Source organism: Zonotrichia albicollis, chromosome 4 (genome assembly GCF_047830755.1).
Source record: "Zonotrichia albicollis isolate bZonAlb1 chromosome 4, bZonAlb1.hap1, whole genome shotgun sequence".
Classification (NCBI taxonomy): domain Eukaryota; kingdom Metazoa; phylum Chordata; class Aves; order Passeriformes; family Passerellidae; genus Zonotrichia; species Zonotrichia albicollis.
The window spans coordinates 38,017,440-38,036,045 of record NC_133822.1 but is presented as its reverse complement, the minus strand read 5'-3'; the positions used below and the strand labels follow the sequence as shown (position 1 = coordinate 38,036,045).

The following is an 18,606-nucleotide window of genomic DNA, read 5'->3' as shown; positions in this document are numbered from 1 at the left end:
AAAGGGCACAGCCTCTTTTGAGTGAGCTGATGTGAAAGCTTCATTGGATATTAAACCAGCATTTCTAAACAAGATGAAGAGTGTTAAGCTAAACTGTAGACCAGTTGAAATTTCCCCAGAAAATGTAAAACAAAACATGGTAACAGTTTTCCTGCTAGACTTCTGGAGTCAGTTTTCTATATACAATGAAGTTCTCCAAACTATCTTCCATTTAGGTGTTTGCAGAATAAAAGCAAGAGGCTCTGCTGATAGTACAAATTTCCTGTCTAGGAGGTTATGAACACAGCAGAGCCTTGAGGATGAATTAAGCCTTTTTTATTTTTTTTAATTCTTAGGCTTTTTGTAACTACATTTAGTATAACCTATTAGAGCTTAGTTTAACTTTGTACTTTCAAACATTAATAAATTAACTCTCCCTCTGCAGTTTTTTCAATAGCAAAACTAATTTCAGAATGACACTGTACTATCACTCTCAGTATTGTCAAGCTCACAACCAAGCACACCCATCTCCTCTGAACTGCCCACAGGTGATGTTCAATACTGTGCAACGGCCATGAAGTTGAAAATACATCCAGTTACAATGAGGTGCTAGGAAGTGATACCCTGAATTTCAACAATTGTACTGAGAAGGGCTGCTTTGGGCTGTTATTTTGGATTTGGTTTGCAATTGTTTTTTCTCAAAACAAGCAAGTTTTTGTTTATGTAGTAAAAAAACTCCAGACATTTGATATTGCTATTTATTTCTTTTTAAAAATTAGATAATTCTCAATGTAATATTCTAGCAACATGCTACTAAGCATTCTATACATTCCTTCAAAATAATTCCAACTAGATCTTGGCAAGGATAAACCAAATAAAAATTACTTTAATAGTACCAACCAGAGTTAAACCAAAGGAGAATTCCTCCCCTGAATCTGACATCATATTTATGTGAAATTGCACCACTCATATTTAATACTGTGTTGTCTTATGTAACTATTCAAATACAAATATTTCTCTGATAGAAACATTGTGTGTACATTTTTTCATCTAATTCAGAATAATAAAATAAAAATTTCCATGGGAATTAAGAAGAGTTTCAACTAGGGTTTCATATGGTAGGCTTTAAAATAGTGCCTGAACCAGTTCTTCCACAGAGTTCTTGGTTAAAATCTGCACACTTTCAATAACTATTTCCAGCAGTGCAAATTATGTGTCCTCCAAAAAGTTATAATGAAAACAATTTAATTAAAACTGGTTTGACAACCTGAGTATGCAAAGTCAAACCACAGGATACTAAATACTTTTTGAGATTTGTTTGCTTATTTACAAACAGAACTTCCCTCCAAGATCCCATGGAGCAGAAACAACTGTGGTAGCAATTAAAAGATTTTCATTTGTCAGATTCAAGGTCACTAGTTAAATTATTCAGTCAGTTTTACTTCCAGCAAAGACAATCTCTTACAGGCATGTACGGTTTTGTACGTTGTTTCCTAAATTGTTTAGAAGCACACTCTTATAGTCTCTATTTTGTGGTGTTGTGCTTTTTTACTTGTTCATCTGTACCAGTTTTTAGCTGAAAATTATTGTTCAATTTGTACAAATCACCCATAATTTAAACTGTATAATTACATTTCATGTAATCTCACAATTTCTTTGGGTAATTAAGTGATTCTCTACAGCTTTTTTATCAAAAAAAGAGCAATATACAGCTAATGAATCCCAGTAGGATTTTCCTCCCTCACAAGCACTGACATTATTTATTTAAACACACTGAACCAAATCCTTGGGCATGTCTGATGAGTTGTGCAGGAATCAGACATGCATGCAAAATGGCTCAAAGCTCACCTGTCACAAAGGGCCAGATCCTATATCAGGGCTATATCCTCTTCACAGAGAAAGGAAAAATAAAGTGTGAATGTCTAAATTACATCAACTGTACAGATACAGTGGACCTTCAAGCAGAAGGAAAGCCCAGTAGTATGCCCTCTTATTTAAATTCTCCAGCATTTACTGGTTTATTTTAGGAGTGCATACGGAAAGGATATCTGGAACTCTATAGCACCAGAGGATTGTACTTAAAATCCTCTCGGGGCAAATTACACTGAATGCAGGGCCAGTTTAGGGCTGGTATTTTAATTTTCAGTAGCTATACTATTCTAGAGGATCTAGCCTGTATCATCATAGTGCAAATGTAACCTCTTATCTATAGATATCTTCTGGTAACAATCAAACATAACCTTAGAAAAAGAGGTACGCCTAGTTAGTGAGGCATGGTACATGGACTCTGCTATGTACCCAGGCACCTTCTTTTATTACAGAACCATCCACTTTTCAGAAAACATTTAAAAAATAACATTTCCTTTGATAATATTAAAAGTAGATGATATGATTTTTTCCTCAGTACATTAATAAAGTACAATATAAACTGATTTTTCCAAAGTCATTTCAGTTTAAAATGGGCTGAGAAAAGTTACAATGTGTAATGATAATTTCAGAAGAGTACCTGGTTCACAAACATTTTTTTTTTTTGTAATGAGAAAACTGTCTGTAAGCAAAAAAATAACCACATTTTCAAGTGATTTGCAGACAGTATTTTAGGTGCCACCACCACCTGCAGTTATGATGATGATGATGCTTTGAACAAACAGAACAGTGTCCTACTGATGATCAGCATTCATCCTCTTCATGCGATGAAGCAGGGCATCTTTTTCCATTTGGACCTCAGCAAGAGCCATTTTTGCTTTGGCTAGTTCCTGTTTGAGACATTCATTTTCTTCAATAAGCTGAAATGAAGGGGTCAGAAAAGAAAGCCATTAGCATAACTCCATACTGATAACTTTTTCCATTTCAGTAACTTCTGAAAAACCAAATGCTCCCATTCATTGCTGGGCAGAGGTTTGCTGAGGCTGAGCCAATTGCAACTGATTCTTGGTCAGTGAGCATAGAACATGGAGAGAGTTAATGCAATCAACTCAAAAGGTGGGATAGATAGTGTTTCAGCTGTGCCATTTCCATTCTGGAGTGGGATGGAATGACCCAAGATTGTGAGCTCTAGGATCAGATTTTTACTCAGTGAGAAAAACAGCAAAATTAATGTGTGGATTTTGTCATCGTCCATTCAAAATCTGGTATGACTGATAGATCTGTACAGATCTGACCAAACAGCTAAGTCCCTTGTTTTTGGCAGCTGTGTTGTACAGGAATGAAGGAGATAGGGAAAAGAAAACTCCCTTATAAAATTTCTTCTGACTTAAAGGAAAAGGGTCAGTGTGCAGTGTATTATTACACTATTTAGAAAGCAGTGTTAAATTGCTGAACCACACCAGAATATCCACGATCCATATTTTCCATTTCCAACAGATTTCTAAACAAAAGTGTATTGCAGGCCCACTCCCAGACAGCCTTACAATTATGATTAATAATCATTGTAAGATAATTTTGAGGGGGGAAAAGTGAAGTCAAAATGAGTTTATACCTCCTTTTTAAGGAAGTCAGATGAATCCCTGCTTGATTTAGAAGGTCTGGGTGTCTCCCAAGTAGTTTGCGTGGCTTGGTCCTGTGTTTTACATTCAACAGGTCCCACTGCTTGCTGCAATGTGCTGCTTAAATTCTTCATCTTTGACACATCATTTACTTTTTGATTGTCTGCATTACAGAAATAGTGTGCAGGGGTTTTGTCAAAACTATTTTAAGGTTTATTCTTATCAGTACAAAATTAAATCCACCTAAAACAAATATACTTATAATATTAAGTACATTCATATTTGCCTGTCAAAATCAAATTTAAGAATCAAATTTAATTAAAACTCATAACCTTTTAGAGGAAGAAAGAAACAATATGTAACTTCCAGCCTGGAGAAAATAAACACATTTTTATACTGACCTGTATCATCACCACAGAATATGCACTCTGAATAATCAGAAATTTGAGAACTATTAATATTGCTATTAACTTACTGTCTCCAGGTCCCTCTGAAGACTGTATTTACATTTAAAGACACAGTGAGATGAACCTGCAGAATCACATTTTTAAATTAGGAAATAATCTTAATTACTTGCCATTAAAGAAATTTTCTAGCATTTGGAAGTGAAGTACACCATATAACACCTCTTAAAATATACTGTTGTACATTAAGGGAAGAAGTCAGGGTCATGGTTTTACAGTAGTTTCTACAACTACCTGCAACACAAAACAATAAATACAGCAACCACCTTGGAAATCTGTAAAGAAAGGCAATTTTTTTTGTTTGCTTTGTAGAACAAAGGAACCCTAAACTTATCATGATGAAGTGATATGCACTGATAAAGCATATCCTGATGACATTATAAGCATATTTTTTATTTCTCCCAGATTGATTCAACTGTGGGTTATCACAGCCAATACACTATTCAAAAAGGTAATCTTCTTTTTTGTGACTACACTTACAATTATGGCGTACGGCAACACAGCTTACACAAATTATCAACAGTTATCATTTCATAATTAGTCACAAGTATGCACAAAGGAAAAAACAACAGGATTACTGAATTGAGATCAAGGTGCAGCAACATACAAACCTCTAATGAGAAAAGTGCCATCATCATTTCTTTCTATCCAGAGTATGTCAATATGCAGTTTTATGGGTACCAGCTCAGATGCCTTAAGATTTTCACGTGGACTGTCATCCTAAAAAACACACATAATAAAAAATGAGTTTACAAGGAAATAAAAATAGTTAAGTAGGATGTTTATTTAAACATAAGTGGATTTAATGAAACTTGAAAGGGAATGTTTCAGAGCAGAATTTTCTAATGGGATCTCCGCTAAACTTTGGCTTCCTTTCTTTTCCCCCAGGGATCGTTTTAAAGGCTCAAAATTATCTCTGGAGTAAGTATGCTGAACTCAATATATAGTCCAACAAAAATACTTCAAAGTGTTTTTACAGACATCTCAATAAGATTATACCCCAACTCAAGACATCTGTTAGCTCAGGAGCTGAGTCACAGATAAGAAGCCTGTGCTATACAGTGTCTGATTTTCCCTTGAACTATTTAAAGATTGAATGGGTACAGCTATCATTCTTGAGCAGATTTTGTCTTTTCAGAATTTCGTTTGGGATGACACCAGCGGCAGTTTAGTTATACTACTGTATTTAACACAAGAGAAACTTCACAAATTACTTCTTTGGGGTCTCCCCAGGAAATCTTTATAGTTCATTATCCCTGTCAAACAGAATAATGAAGCCAGTATAATCAGAAACTATTAAATGTGTACCAAGAAAGCTGTTGAGATACAGCTTCCAAAGCTTCTTGAAACAGCATTGAGATTGCAGCAGAAAATGCAAACAATAAAATAATATTTCCTAAATTCCTCCCTTGCCATGAAACACGCTGCATGAAGTCTCAGGCAGAAGAAATAAAAGAACATACTGCATTGAACAGGCAATGCAGCACACATTTGAACCATATCTTCTCACTCTATAATACGCAACAACTCCAGAGAAATGAATCATCTCTATGTCAAATCTGCAGTTTGTCAACCATCATGAGTAACTGCACCGTGACTTGTGTGCACTGCTGAGTGAGCACTTTGGTGCTTTTGCTGCCAAGCAGAATCTTGTTGCCAGTTTATTATTGTACATTTGCCATCTCAAGCAGCTGCTTTCCCAAGAACATTTTGCTTAAGTCAGCCTTCTTGCCAATAAACCAGAACCATCCTGGTTTTAAATGCAAGTGACTATGTGTAGAGGTTTTGCTATTTGCATTTGGGCATTCATGTTTGTCATCCACTGAAATCTGAGGAACAGATTCACAGCTCTTACAGAAAATGCTTATGCTAATCCTGTAGAGGAGGAACAACTCTAAGAGTGCCCAAAGATCCTCAGGGGATGGAAGGGCTGTATCACTGAGGGAAGGAATACTGATGAGTAGAACACAAGACAACTGCCTTTCCAGTCAATAATGATCTTGGCAGAATCAAGACCTTAGCCCAGATGTAGAACTGGAGCTGCTCTTCCAATCCTCGCCTTGTTCAAAGTTTGTATGGGTGATTATTACTGTCCAAAGCAATGTAATAATTCTTTATGTTTGTTTGTTTTTCTGTTGTTCTACACCCCTCAAAAAAAGTGTCCTTATCTTTATATTCAGTGGCTGTGCAGCACAGAACTAGCCCTCTTATTTAAATGTCTGAAAGAAAGTCCCCTAAGAGACTTGAACAGAAGTGTCCTCTTAATGTTACTATTTTAAGATATGGTGCTGAAAATGCTTGCACTGTTCAGTATCTGTTTCTAGAAGAACATGAAATTTGGGTTGTGTTCAAGTGGTTTGTACTGTAATTCTATAACCCTTCTCCTTATTTTGTACAGAACTTTCATTGCAAGAGCAACCCTCCAACTAGGAAAGAGAAATAACCTTTAAAATCCATGGTTTGTAATTAGAAAATATATCCTTTGCTAAGCAAAAAAGCCCAACCAGAAAAACCCACACTGTGCCTCTAGAACCTTACATATAAAATTCCCAGACACCGTCACTCTACAAGATTTGGGAGAGGGGGAAAAAGTATAAAATGTTAATTCATACAAATAGCTTATTCATGCAGAAAATTCCCCTCCAGGCATACCACAGAGCTAACCAAATCTGTGGATTTTTAAAATTGTTTTAGTGTTAACTAAAGACCTTTCAGAGTATGATAGCAGTTTCTTTGAAGTTAACTGTATCCAGATTAGTAATTTATCATCAAAGAAACAAAAATACAATTTTTTTTGGAGCAGCCAAGTATCTCATTGTTAACATACTTTTAAATTAATCCTTGCATTAGAAACTTTTATCTTCATAGGCATCACTTCTGCGACAGTTTCATCTTCTAGAAAATGCTGAATGTTTGTGAGAGAAGATGTTAGAAATTCAGCACTGAAGTTCTCCACATGACACTGAAGAAACCCATTTTTTACAGCTAGCAGGGAATGTACAACAGCACTAGGCCCGCTTTCCCATCTCAGACTAATCTCAGGTGATGAATTAACAGGTCCAGCCACAGATTTACAGTCAGAACCTGTTGCAAAAAGAAAACAAATTTGCATTAAAATTTTGCATTGTACAGAAAATCAATTATGATGTAATTATTTACACCTCTATTGTCCAACTGATTTCCCAAGAAGTATCATAGAGTTATTATTCATTAAAAGCAGTGTTGTAAATACAGAACTTCAGAGCAAATTTCTAAGTATAGCACTTCAAAGTACAAAAATAAAGAGCACATATAAAGGCTATTACCTCACTGTGACAAGAGAAAAGACAATGCAGAAGTATCACCATCCACAAAAATAAAATTGTTTCCTTGGTGCCTTGACGATGGATAACCAATTGTTTTGCATACTGTTCCACTAAGTTATTAAATTTCAATTCAGAAAAACATTAAAGTCACTTCACTCTCTCAGGAGAGCAGGTATTTTCTTGGAAAGGCTGAAACTTCCTAACTTAGGAACCATGAATGCAGTAAGATAGAGAGTAAGACCACATATGCATTACTTGAGCAGCAATAGACTTGAATATTAAAAAAACTCTGTCACTTTCCTGCTAATGTCAGTATCTTTAATCAGTAAGGACAATTACAAAATTCAACATAAAAAGTTCTGAAAACCATAATAAACTAAACTAAAGTAAAACTAAAATAAAAATTTAAGGCAACCAGATTGCGGGAGGTGGGCAGTGAGCAGTAACCATTTTCTGTATAAAGTAGTTCCCCATGGGATTCTGAAGTCATGTCATCACTATGATGGCTGGCCTACAGAAATTATCTCTATGACAAGAAGCACAATCACAGTAACAGAAAAAAACAAGCACTGAAAGGTGAAAGCTACCTCAAGAAACTCAAGAAAAATCAACTGCATTATGTCAATTCATCATGCAACAGACACTGCCTAGAGCTACAGCAGTCTGACAAGGTAATTGATTTGCTTTTCTATTTGTACATTGATTGGGTTCCTCTTCCTGTACAGTGTGCAGGTTCATGGATGACCTGGCACAGCAGCAGAGTCAGGACTTGTGCACTTATCTACTGGCACTAGAGTCGGGGTAGATGGACACACTGTCGATCTGGGCCAACAAAGACAAAGATGAACATGAGAACCTTCAGCCTCTGCTGCGAACCAGAATCTCTCCCTTTGTTACCTCTGTGAATAGGAGTTTCCACAACACTGACAGCCACGACTCCATCCTTCCATCTTTCCAATGTTTGAGAAGTGCTAAATCTCATATTCTCTTTCTCCAGAAGAACCCACTCCAAAAACCAAGCAACCAACCAAAACCATACTACAAGTATCAACTATCTTTTTAGGCTCAGTCCAGACAAAAGTGAATAAACTACCAGCAGCCCAGGAGAAAGAAAGAGACACTCTCCAGACAGAAGAACAATCACCACGCTGTTCAATGAATCTCTGCAACTGGTTCAGGAAACTTTGTTTCCCTCAGGGATCCATATACTTCCCACACATACAGATAAAGAAATAAGCATAGGTGCCCTAAGTATTTCTGCACCTGAAAAGAGTGCCTGCATCATTGCTGGGAGGATCCAAAGTACGGAAAAAGAGCAGAGGAAAAGAACACACATTTAGTCTCAGCCTTGAGTCAATTTTAGTCATCTTGCAGATACCTGAAAGGGGCAAAGACAAGGGAAGATGGAGTAAAAAATGCTATTAAAAAATCTAGAAACTGCTATGAACTGCTGTTGCCTTCTAAGAAGCAGGTTCAGCATGATTAGATCTCAGTAAAAGCACAGCCCTCCCACAATACTTCTGCCATACTCCCTCCCTCCTTCTTTTAGTTTTGCTGCCAGGCAAAATCAGATAAAGTAGCAGTCCTGCATCCAGCCCTGCAGGGAATTGCACAGCTGCCATGTAGCTTTCAACTTAGTCTAGCTTTTAGCCACATTCTTCCCTTTTTACATCTACTGCATTAACAGCATAGTGCATTTTAAATGGCTATTTTCTTCCAGAATATCTTGGAGACTGTAATTATAAGTTGAGTATTCACTGCATTGCATGGTTCCTCAGATTACTGGTTTCAATTGTGTCATGGTTTGAGCCTGGCACAGAGCCAGTGCCCCCCATGAAAATGCCTTCACCCTGGTGTCTGCTGTGAGATGTGACCAGGAATAAGCAAAACAGGCTCCAACTTAAACATAAAGAACACTTTATTACTTAAACTACAGGAAAATAGGGAAAGACTATAAGGAAAAGAAAAAAAAATTGAAAACCTTACAAAAACCATTTTCCTCCTCCCCACTACTTGACTTTCCCAATCCGATACATTCTCCCAAATCATCAACTGCCCAGCCTTGGCCCCACACTTTAGTATACTCAAACTGCAGTTCATGAAGAGGAAAGGAGTCCTTCTTGTTCCATAGGCTTCTCCTGGAAACACACTGAAACCTCGTGTGCTTCCTTGTCACTTCGGCACCGCCCGGAAAAAGTCCTTTTGCCGCTTGTGACATCTTCCTTCCATGCCCAGTGCTCTCACCACTGAGGCATGGCCAGAGCTGCTTTTAGGGTTGTCTTTCAAGGATGCCTTGTCTCACTCCAAAAAGGCACAGTCTCTGCTTTGGGACATCTGTCCCCCCCATATTTTTCCAACCCCCTGGGGCCGGGGGGTCCTCACGAATGAACACTCCTGGTTTTGAGGCACTGCCTCCCCCTAAATGCAGTCTGTGTCACAGGAACAACTGAGTCCATGGCCACAAGAAAAGTCCAGCCAAAAGGCCACTCCAAATCATCTCTCCCCATTCAATCATCTCCACGTTCTTCGGGCCAGGTCCTTGTCTCATCTCATCTCTTATCTCCCTTCTTATTCAGCTTCGAGGAGGATTAGCATTTTTGCAAGGCCCCAATCATGAAAGAAAGGGTTAAAAGTTTTCAGTCTCTGTCTATCTCAGAATGCTGGTACTCCCACAGGTGCTGCTGCTCCGCCGGCCAGGCTGCACTCTTCCCTCCCCTTTCTCCTCCTGGGCGGCTGCTATCACATTCAGACGCCGGCTCTCCTCTCTCTCCCTCCTGGGGGGGGGGAATGGCTGCCCGATGTCTCTTGGGGCTCCCCCACCCTTCCATCCTTGAGAGCTTTCTCACCCCCATCTCTGTCCAGGCCCCGAGCCTACCGCATGGCTGCCCCTCCCCCCGCCCAGCAGCAGAGGCTGGACGGGGGGAAGAGATCCGACCTCTGCGCTGCGACGTCCCAAGAGAGAGATCCAAGGGCAGTGCCCTGCTTTTTAACCCCTGTGTATTCTCGGAGGTGTGTCCAAACCCCACTGGCTACACCGGGTGCCAGTCTCAAACCCAAAACCTTCATTGGTTTGACCACAGCTTCCCAGAATTCCCACTCCTTCCTGGTCAAACCACCACAAATTGTTAATGCAGCACTTGAGAAAGTTTTATTAAAGGTCTTGAAGAGGGAGGTTGCTTTTATTGGGATATTATCGTACACATTTGCTCACCTGTTCTTTTAGCTGTATTTTGTTACTATTAACTCTTTTAAACAGTCTATTTTGATGTGATTCTCAAGCTTTTTCCAAACTTTTTCTCTTTTAGTTCTAATAGAAAAAAAAGTTCTAATAGAAAAAGCTTTTTCCAAACTTTTTCTCTTTTAGTTCTAATAGAAATGAATATGGGACACAGGGAGCATGAGCAGAAGATTCCTGTCAGTACAGAAATCACAGTGAAAAGATCAGTCAAGAGAATATGTACATTACAGAACAGGAGTGCATAAAAAGGCATTAAAAAAGCATAAAAAACCAAAAAAAGTGTTGTTGGCTCATCCATTCAGGTACCTGCCAGAAAGAGAAAGGAAGAGATACAAAGTGGAAGTATTTGGAGATTCCAATCATGTTATATCCTTTCTACCCATAAAATAATTAGACAGTGCACAAGCCTCTCATTATCAGCTGAGAAGCATTATCACTATCAGAGGCTCCAGCTGAAGATACAAAGAAGAGCAGGAAGGTGGTATGTTCATGTTATTTACTCCCTCCAGCTTTTACAGAGGATATGGCAGATAACCAGAAGTCAATTTGCCTGTATGAACTGAAGGTCAGCCATGAGTGCTCCCTACTGGATGTTCTCCTAGCCTTCAGATGTTGACTACAACATCATGCAACAGCTGCTAAGGCAGCAGCTGCTGGCAGTGGCTCAGCTTACCAGAAAATGTTCTTTAGCTAGGGATCAGAGGTTGTACCACCTCCAAGGCTGAAGCACCTGCTGAACAAAAGCCATGCTGATAGAAGGTTGGAATAAGAAAATGGCAGCCAACAGCTGCTACAGCTACTTCCTCAGAAAGGAACTGAACGGAAGCTGGCACGTCAGGGACCTTCCCCAAAAACCCTATAGTGCAACAGAGCTTCCATCCAGCAATCCATGTGGAAGGCTGGCAGAGGGGAACAAAGCAGACTGTGACATGAGCTGCCATACCAATACATCATGACAAGGAAAACAAATCATCCACAAGAACTCAGTTTTTCTGGCAAAATGTGTATATATTGTACTCATGCCCAAGAACAGCTCTGAAAGCTGTTCTTCTGGTTGATCTAGCTGTGCAAATACTTGGCATGAAACTATACTATTTGTATTAAGCTTAAAAAAACCAAAGACAACCAACCAACAAAACCCCCCAAAAATCAAAACAAACAAAAAAACCCAACCCAAACCAAACTAAAAACAGTTGTCTATCTTTAAAGCTCGTATTTCCTGACAGAGGAAATGTTTAAAATTTTCTTAAACCACATATTATAAGCCTGTTTAAACAGTGTGTGTTATTTAATCTAGAGAAACTGATCTTGAAAAAAAGGAAACATTCCTTCAAAGGAAGGTACATAAAGCAAAGTACTATTACAGTCATAAGGAGTTCCATCTTCAGGAAACAGTAACACAATGCAATTTGTCATGGTAACACCCCCAGCAGCCAGGCCCCACACAGCCTCTCATTCACCCCCCACCAGTGGGACTGGGGAGAGAACTGGAAGGGTACAAGCCAGAAAACTTGTGGCTTAAGACAAAGACAGTTTAATACAAAAACCAAAATCCAAGAACATAGCCCCATACCAGTCACTAGGAAGACAATTAATTCTACCCCAGCCAAAACCAGCTCATAATGCAGCTTACTTTATTTTCAAAAAAGCAAACTAATGACCAGAATTCAATGCAATGCACCTTTTTACCCACATGATCATACACAGTTCCATTTATTTATTCTTCCTTTTTAACATATGGCAATGAAGAAAAAATCAGAGTTCTAAACTAGCATAAAAGGGATGCTAGGCTAACATAAAACTGTGTTTTCATTTTTATTTACTTGGAACAAATGTTTCCAGCTCCAATTTCAACACACTGAATTGTTAGCTCTTACCAACAGTTCTGTTGCACAGATATTGCCGAACACCAATATTTCCTAGCTGGTTTGGTTTCACTTGGTTGACCTGTAAGCATATTTCTGTGTCTTCTCCTCTGATGTCAATTTCACCATTAATACCAAATACTTGAAAAACCACAACAGACATCTGTCAACAAAACCCAGATAAAACAATATAAGATTATAAAATTATTTTACAGTGATTATTGTTTGTAAGGTATGTCTAAACCTTTTCCATAACAAAAGGAAAACAGCTCTTTGTATTGAAAGCCCTTGCTCACAGAGAAATAAAAAGTTCTCATTTTCTTATCCTTTTCTTTTTGTACACATTGGCTTCATAATAGATTGCTCAACAGCCTGTCCAAAGACAGACACTTGTACTGATGCCAATTCAGACTTGGCTAGAGAAGCCATGGAAGTGAGATAGAGTTTCCTTACTGACAAGAGAAGCACATGACCTATGTGTTACCTGAAATATCAGGTATCTGACATTACCTACAACTGCATTCAACTTTATGCATATCATAAGCACAACCAAGCACTTGCAGTGCTGAATCAAACCAGGTTAAAAAGCTAGGATAGGCTACTAAACTTTGGCTATCTGCATAGTAGTCAGCCCTTTTTCTCTATTTACAGGGTTGCAGTATTTTTAAAAAAGAAGCAGAAGCCAGTTTTAAGTCAGTTTTGATATCAGAAGATGTATATCCATCATCATTACTAGTATTTTGGGTTCATTTTTCTAATGACTCAAAAAATCACCTCTAAAAGGAGACATTTTAGTTGTGCTTTAAGGTTTAATTTACAGAATCGTGTGTTCTAATGGAATTCAATAACATTACCATTTCTTCACTAGTCTCATGGGCATTTTCTGAAGCAGCACTCATGGCATCTGGAGATGACCCATCACAATTTTCCATCACTGTGCCTCCTTCATGGACATTTTCTGATGGACTTTGATAGTTTGTGGCTGTAATACCTTGCAAACACACATCAGAAAAAATGTGAATTTAGTACAGCATAATCTTAATCACTTCTCCATTAAGAATAAAGTCAGTGACTGTTACTGAATGCACACATTATTCATTTTTTAATACGAGTTGAGTGGCTTATTAAACAAATATTTACAACTGAAGTGCCAAATCCATTCCTCTTATAGAGAGTTCCAAGTTCTAGATGCTAATCAAAAGTAAAGCAGGATACAGTGACAAAAACAATACAGCACTCTACATGCATTGTTAAAAAAAACTGTGAAGGCATTTTTTTAGACTTCCAAATCAAATAATATAAATGCGATGCAGCCAGAAAAAAAATCCAAGTTGTGTTTCTAAAATACTGCACAGTGCCTTTAGAGCAGATGCTTGTATGTTTAGAGAAGTAAGCTACATATCATTTTATTAGAGCAATCATAATCATGATAGTGTTTCCTTGACAACTGGAAAGCATAGATACTTAACCTGCAGTTAAATATTGTTTAACAAGCCAAAAAGACATATAAAGGTTATTTAAAATGGAAAGTGTATTTCATGGCATACTCCCACATAAGCACATGCAGGAATACTCCTACAATTCAAATATATAACAGGCTTGCAAGTGAAGCAGTCTTCTCATTATTGCTCTAGACTGAAGAGAAATCCTACAGAAAAAAAACAATCTTATGCTAATTAGAATTATCAGAAAAGAGGTATCAATAAGGTCTTCTTACTCTATTTCCTGACATGGGAAAATTATTTCATCAGTATATACACAGATGAGCAAGAATTGGACAAATACCTGCTATTAGACAGTCAATACTTGGGAAATACTCCTTGAGGGATGAACTGCAGGGAGACTACCAAACCTATCTGACTGGTAATTAGCACAGAGAGCATTAGTGAAAATTTGTTTCTTTTTTATCCACTTCTAAAATGAAAGCTTCTTTGCCACTTCAAGTGTAACATTGATTCAGGCTCCAACCTGTAAGTATTGCAGCCAAAGCAGTTGCTTTCAAGCATAGCAAGGAACTAGTTCTGCCTAATTCAGATTTGCAACACAGCACTTCAAAGCTCTTACTTTCCTTAAGAGAGGAAAATTAAGCAGTGTTAAAATTAAATAGTGCTGCTTAAGTAGTGCAGTTTATTGCTTTCCCCTGAAATTATATGTGGTGAATACACTTGATATTACTGGTGAAGGTAACAGAAATAGTCTTGTAAAGTATCCAGGATTTGCTGGACCAGAATCCTTTTGAGCATGACTTTAATAACAAACAACATTTTGATGTATTGCTTAAAAATATTTTGTGAAACCTGCTTACCTTTCTCCAGAAAGCTTTGACTATCACTTCCATCACTCTCTATCAAATGATCCTCTAGCATCATACTATCAATAGAGATGGTATCCAGAGAGACTTGTGATGGACTTCTCTTCATATTTTTGTAAGAAACAGAGAATGCAGGGAGGTTGGACGAGCAGCGTTCCTTGGGCTTAGCACTTTTAAAATATAAAGATATGAAGAAAATATTGTTTATATTAAACAATACATAGAAGTTACATTAAAAATTCCTCTAAACCAAGCAAGATATAAATGAAAAAGTCTGATTATTCAATAATCCTTTGACAAGACAAGGTAAATGTAGAAACAACCCATATTCATGTGGGTATTTATGTCAGTACTTCTCTCAATACGTATTTCCTGACACTTAAACTAAAAGTAAATAGTTTAAATCAATTAATTAACACTAATTTTAACTTTCACTGAATGCTGGATACTGCATAACTTTTTCCATGCTTTAAAAATTTTCATCTACTAGAACACAGAATCACAGAACAGCCTGAGTTGGAAGGACCATCGAGACCAACTCTTAAGATGTTCCTTTCTGACTGCTGAAAGTACTGGAAGTCTGTGGCCAACAAGATTTCTAAATCTTTTCAAAGAGTAGGAAAACTATTTTAGTATTAATTTTCTATACCTTGAAGAAGACTGGGATGCAAACATTTTAACTGAAGCCACTTTGTCTTTGTTGATTTCAAGCTCTTCAGATTCTAAGGCAGTTTCTGTTTCCAAGTCAGCGACTTGGTCAGGACAGCCTTCAGTTGTGCCCTCCTGTTCATTTAACTTATTTGAGGATATGTTTCTGTCATCCTCTTTATCAATGAAAAATTCAGTAGAATCTTCTCTCTTATTTAGAATGGACACCGAATCCCTAGGATTCAAACTACTTTTCTCACTTAGAGGTCCACAGACCTCTTCAGAATCACTTCTACTAAAAAGTCCACTGCTTCCTCCTTCACTCGTATCTCCCAAACCTTTATCTGATGCATCATCAGAAAATGACATTGCTTTCTGAAAATCCGTATTACTGTCTGATTTAAACAAAAGAGGATCTATTAAAATTCCTTTATTAACTTCAGCATTCAGAGGCTTGCAGTCATTTACATAACCAAAATTAGTAATACTGGCTTCCACTATCTTGCTACCAACTAATTTACTCTCTGAAGTAAGAGTTTCCCCATTTCCCACAGGGGAGAGTTCTGATGCCATAGTACTTCCTTCTTCCTCAACAGGAGATTTACAAGGGTTTCTCTGAGTCACTGGATGGAGCAGTAAGGCTACTTCTGCAGTTTTCAGTAGAATCCCAATGCAGACATCTGTTTGCTTTGCAGGTTTTCCTGTCACTGCCTCTACGTCCTTCCTTAAGTTTTCCAGGAGCAATACAAGAGATTCATGGAGAAACAGCAAAAAAAGATACTGGTAGTGATTGATCTGCACGCTTACATGTTTCTGAACATGGACAAGAACATGTACATCTGCATCAGAGGAAGAGCTTTCAGAAAGCACTGAGGTCTCAGACATTTGAATGCCATTGGTTGAAGGCTCTGTCTCACTGCTGTAATACTCCTTTAGAAGTTTCTTACGTTGCAATCTATTAGAGAGATCACTAGATTCACTTTTTGGAATGTTCAAGGCTGTCTGATTACGGGATACAAGCTCTTTTTGTGACTTTGCAAATCGTATTGGCTGACAAATCCAAAGTGAAAGTGGGAAAGAGTCCACAAAGCTTACTGGCCGGCCTTTCCCACTTTTCGTTCCTTCGTAATCTATCCAAAACTGGGAAAAATGCATGGCCCAAACATCAGTAGCTGCAGATGTCTTTAATGCATATTTATTCAATTCTGGAATGATATAACCCTTATAAACATCATGCATTTTGGTATCTTGTTCATGAGCATGTCTCTGGAAGATTGGATGTAAAAGATTAAAATTTTTGGGGGACTTAGGAAAAGTGGTGAAATTTCTACTGAAAAATTCTGAGTCCTTGAAGCTCTGAAACAAAGCTTCTAGATCAGAGTGTCTGCAGTTTGGGGAGCATCTGGTATTCGTAGCAATCATCTCTGAACTTTGAATGGAAATTGCACGAGGTTGATCTTTATGAATTTCAAGTTTGTTTTCAAATGGGATGATGATCTGCAAGGGAGAAATAAATTTTTTCTAGTTAAAACTATGTAGAATAAGAAGGTATACAATCAAAGAAACAAAATAATAGCCATGACAGCTGATACAAAGGAATGTAATTACAGTTTTATGAGAAATCAAGTACAGTGAAACAGAACAGGGATAAGTTGGGCTCACAGACTAAGATTTATGTTCTCTCTCATTTTCAAGAAGGATGCTGTGACATCAATATTTGTACAAAACAGAAGGGTCTCAGGCTTTTCATCAATATTTGCACAGAAACATAAGCATCTCAGGCTTTTCTTTTCTGAAGGTCTTAAATTTAGTTCAGCTATATTAGGCTGAAGTGGCTCATTTCCTTAACTCAAGCAACTTGGTAGAACGTTTCTTAAAGTGTTTCCAAAATTTACAGCTTTGAAAAACAGAGAATTATAATTTGGAGTTCAATCTGGCATGTCAGATTGGGTTTTCCACCATATTGAGTACTACAGTGTTTTATTTCTTTGTTAAGACACAAGCAATCAGTTAGATATGCCACTGCAGCTAATATTCTTAATATTGCAGAATTTAGGTCAGGTATTTTTGACAATTATCTGATAATCATAATATATTTGTTTCATCAGGAAAATAATAATGTATCTCAACTCCTAAAGAACACAAATAGTTCAGCACACTGTAATTAACTTGCATATTTTTAGTGCATATTTTAAAATAGACTTATTTTATGCCAAATGCTGAATCTTAAATTGTTAATATGTTAATAATTGTTAATATAGTTTGGCTAATATCAGTGACACTGCTTTCTATCACAGTATCTCCATTCTGAATCTAGAAAGGAGGAGTAAAAAATCATCCCAAAAGACACAAAGATGGGGGTAATGAAGCTTCTTCTTTTAAACACAAGGACTCAAGAAAAAAAAAAACCTAAATAAAATAATTAACCATTCATCAATTCATCATTTGCTTGAATAAAAATAATGCTGTTAATACAGGGTGACATAATTAATTCAAATCAAGATTTGAGAGATGTTAGAATACTTTTATCCTCTCGTAGTTTAGTAGGCTATTCCCATATAATGATTGATTCAATAGCAGATTAATCTATATTTGCAGATTCCACTCATTCACTCTTAATAACTGTTTCTATTCAGTACAAACCATGTCCTTGTAAAGTATACATTAAGAATGTAGCAACAGGTTAGAAAAATAACCACCTCTCCATTTGCTGACTTTCTAGAGCCCTTGAAACCTCTCCTGTGTGCTCCACTGAAGAGACTCATTTTGTTCACCTCTGAACCTTGGAAACCATACAATGAAATGCCCAGTGCAAACAGGGTTTGGGTGGGAAATTTATCTGTTCCATAATTCTTTTTTGTACAAAGAAGCAGAAGACAAGGCAAGCAAAAATTTGATGTTCAGCTGCATTAACAAGCATCACTCCTCTGCCACAAGCATACAGAGAACTCATGTACCTGAACTACACTAACAGCCAGCATGAAAAAGAAAATGGTGAGAATGGGTTTTGGAGAAGGAAATAAACCCTCAGATGAACTGCTTTCTTTACTCTAGAGCATTCACCGACAAGACAAAATAGCTTTGATATAATACAGCCAGAGGAACAAGGCAGGACCCTTGCATAAATATAGAGTACAAATATTAATTTTTCACTCATTTTTTTACTTTAATGCTCAATTTCTTTTTAGCTCTGCTATGCCAAGTTTGCTGACCACAGGGAAATAATCTGTTAGTATTCCCACTCATATCTTCAATACAAAACCAAAATACCAGGACACAGATGAAGGAGTACAGGAAACAAGATGTCTGCC

At 37.4% G+C, this 18,606-nt stretch overlaps 1 protein-coding gene across 2 annotated transcripts in view; it reads right to left on the bottom strand.

The window, feature by feature from the left end:
* Positions 1-299: 299 nt before the first annotated feature.
* BLTP3B (bridge-like lipid transfer protein family member 3B) overlaps positions 300-18,606 on the bottom strand; it is a 48,928-nt gene continuing 30,621 nt past the window's right edge. For both annotated transcript variants that reach the window (XM_014272306.3, XM_005480713.4), the window contains 8 exons: positions 15,297-16,792; positions 14,642-14,817; positions 13,191-13,327; positions 12,349-12,499; positions 6,756-7,012; positions 4,540-4,648; positions 3,458-3,627; positions 300-2,765 (listed from right to left, as the gene is read on the bottom strand). In XM_014272306.3, coding sequence (XP_014127781.2) covers positions 2,640-2,765; positions 3,458-3,627; positions 4,540-4,648; positions 6,756-7,012; positions 12,349-12,499; positions 13,191-13,327; positions 14,642-14,817; positions 15,297-16,792 — 2,622 coding nt within the window. In that variant the 3' untranslated portion in view covers positions 300-2,639. The remainder of the gene's footprint in view (positions 2,766-3,457; positions 3,628-4,539; positions 4,649-6,755; positions 7,013-12,348; positions 12,500-13,190; positions 13,328-14,641; positions 14,818-15,296; positions 16,793-18,606) is intronic.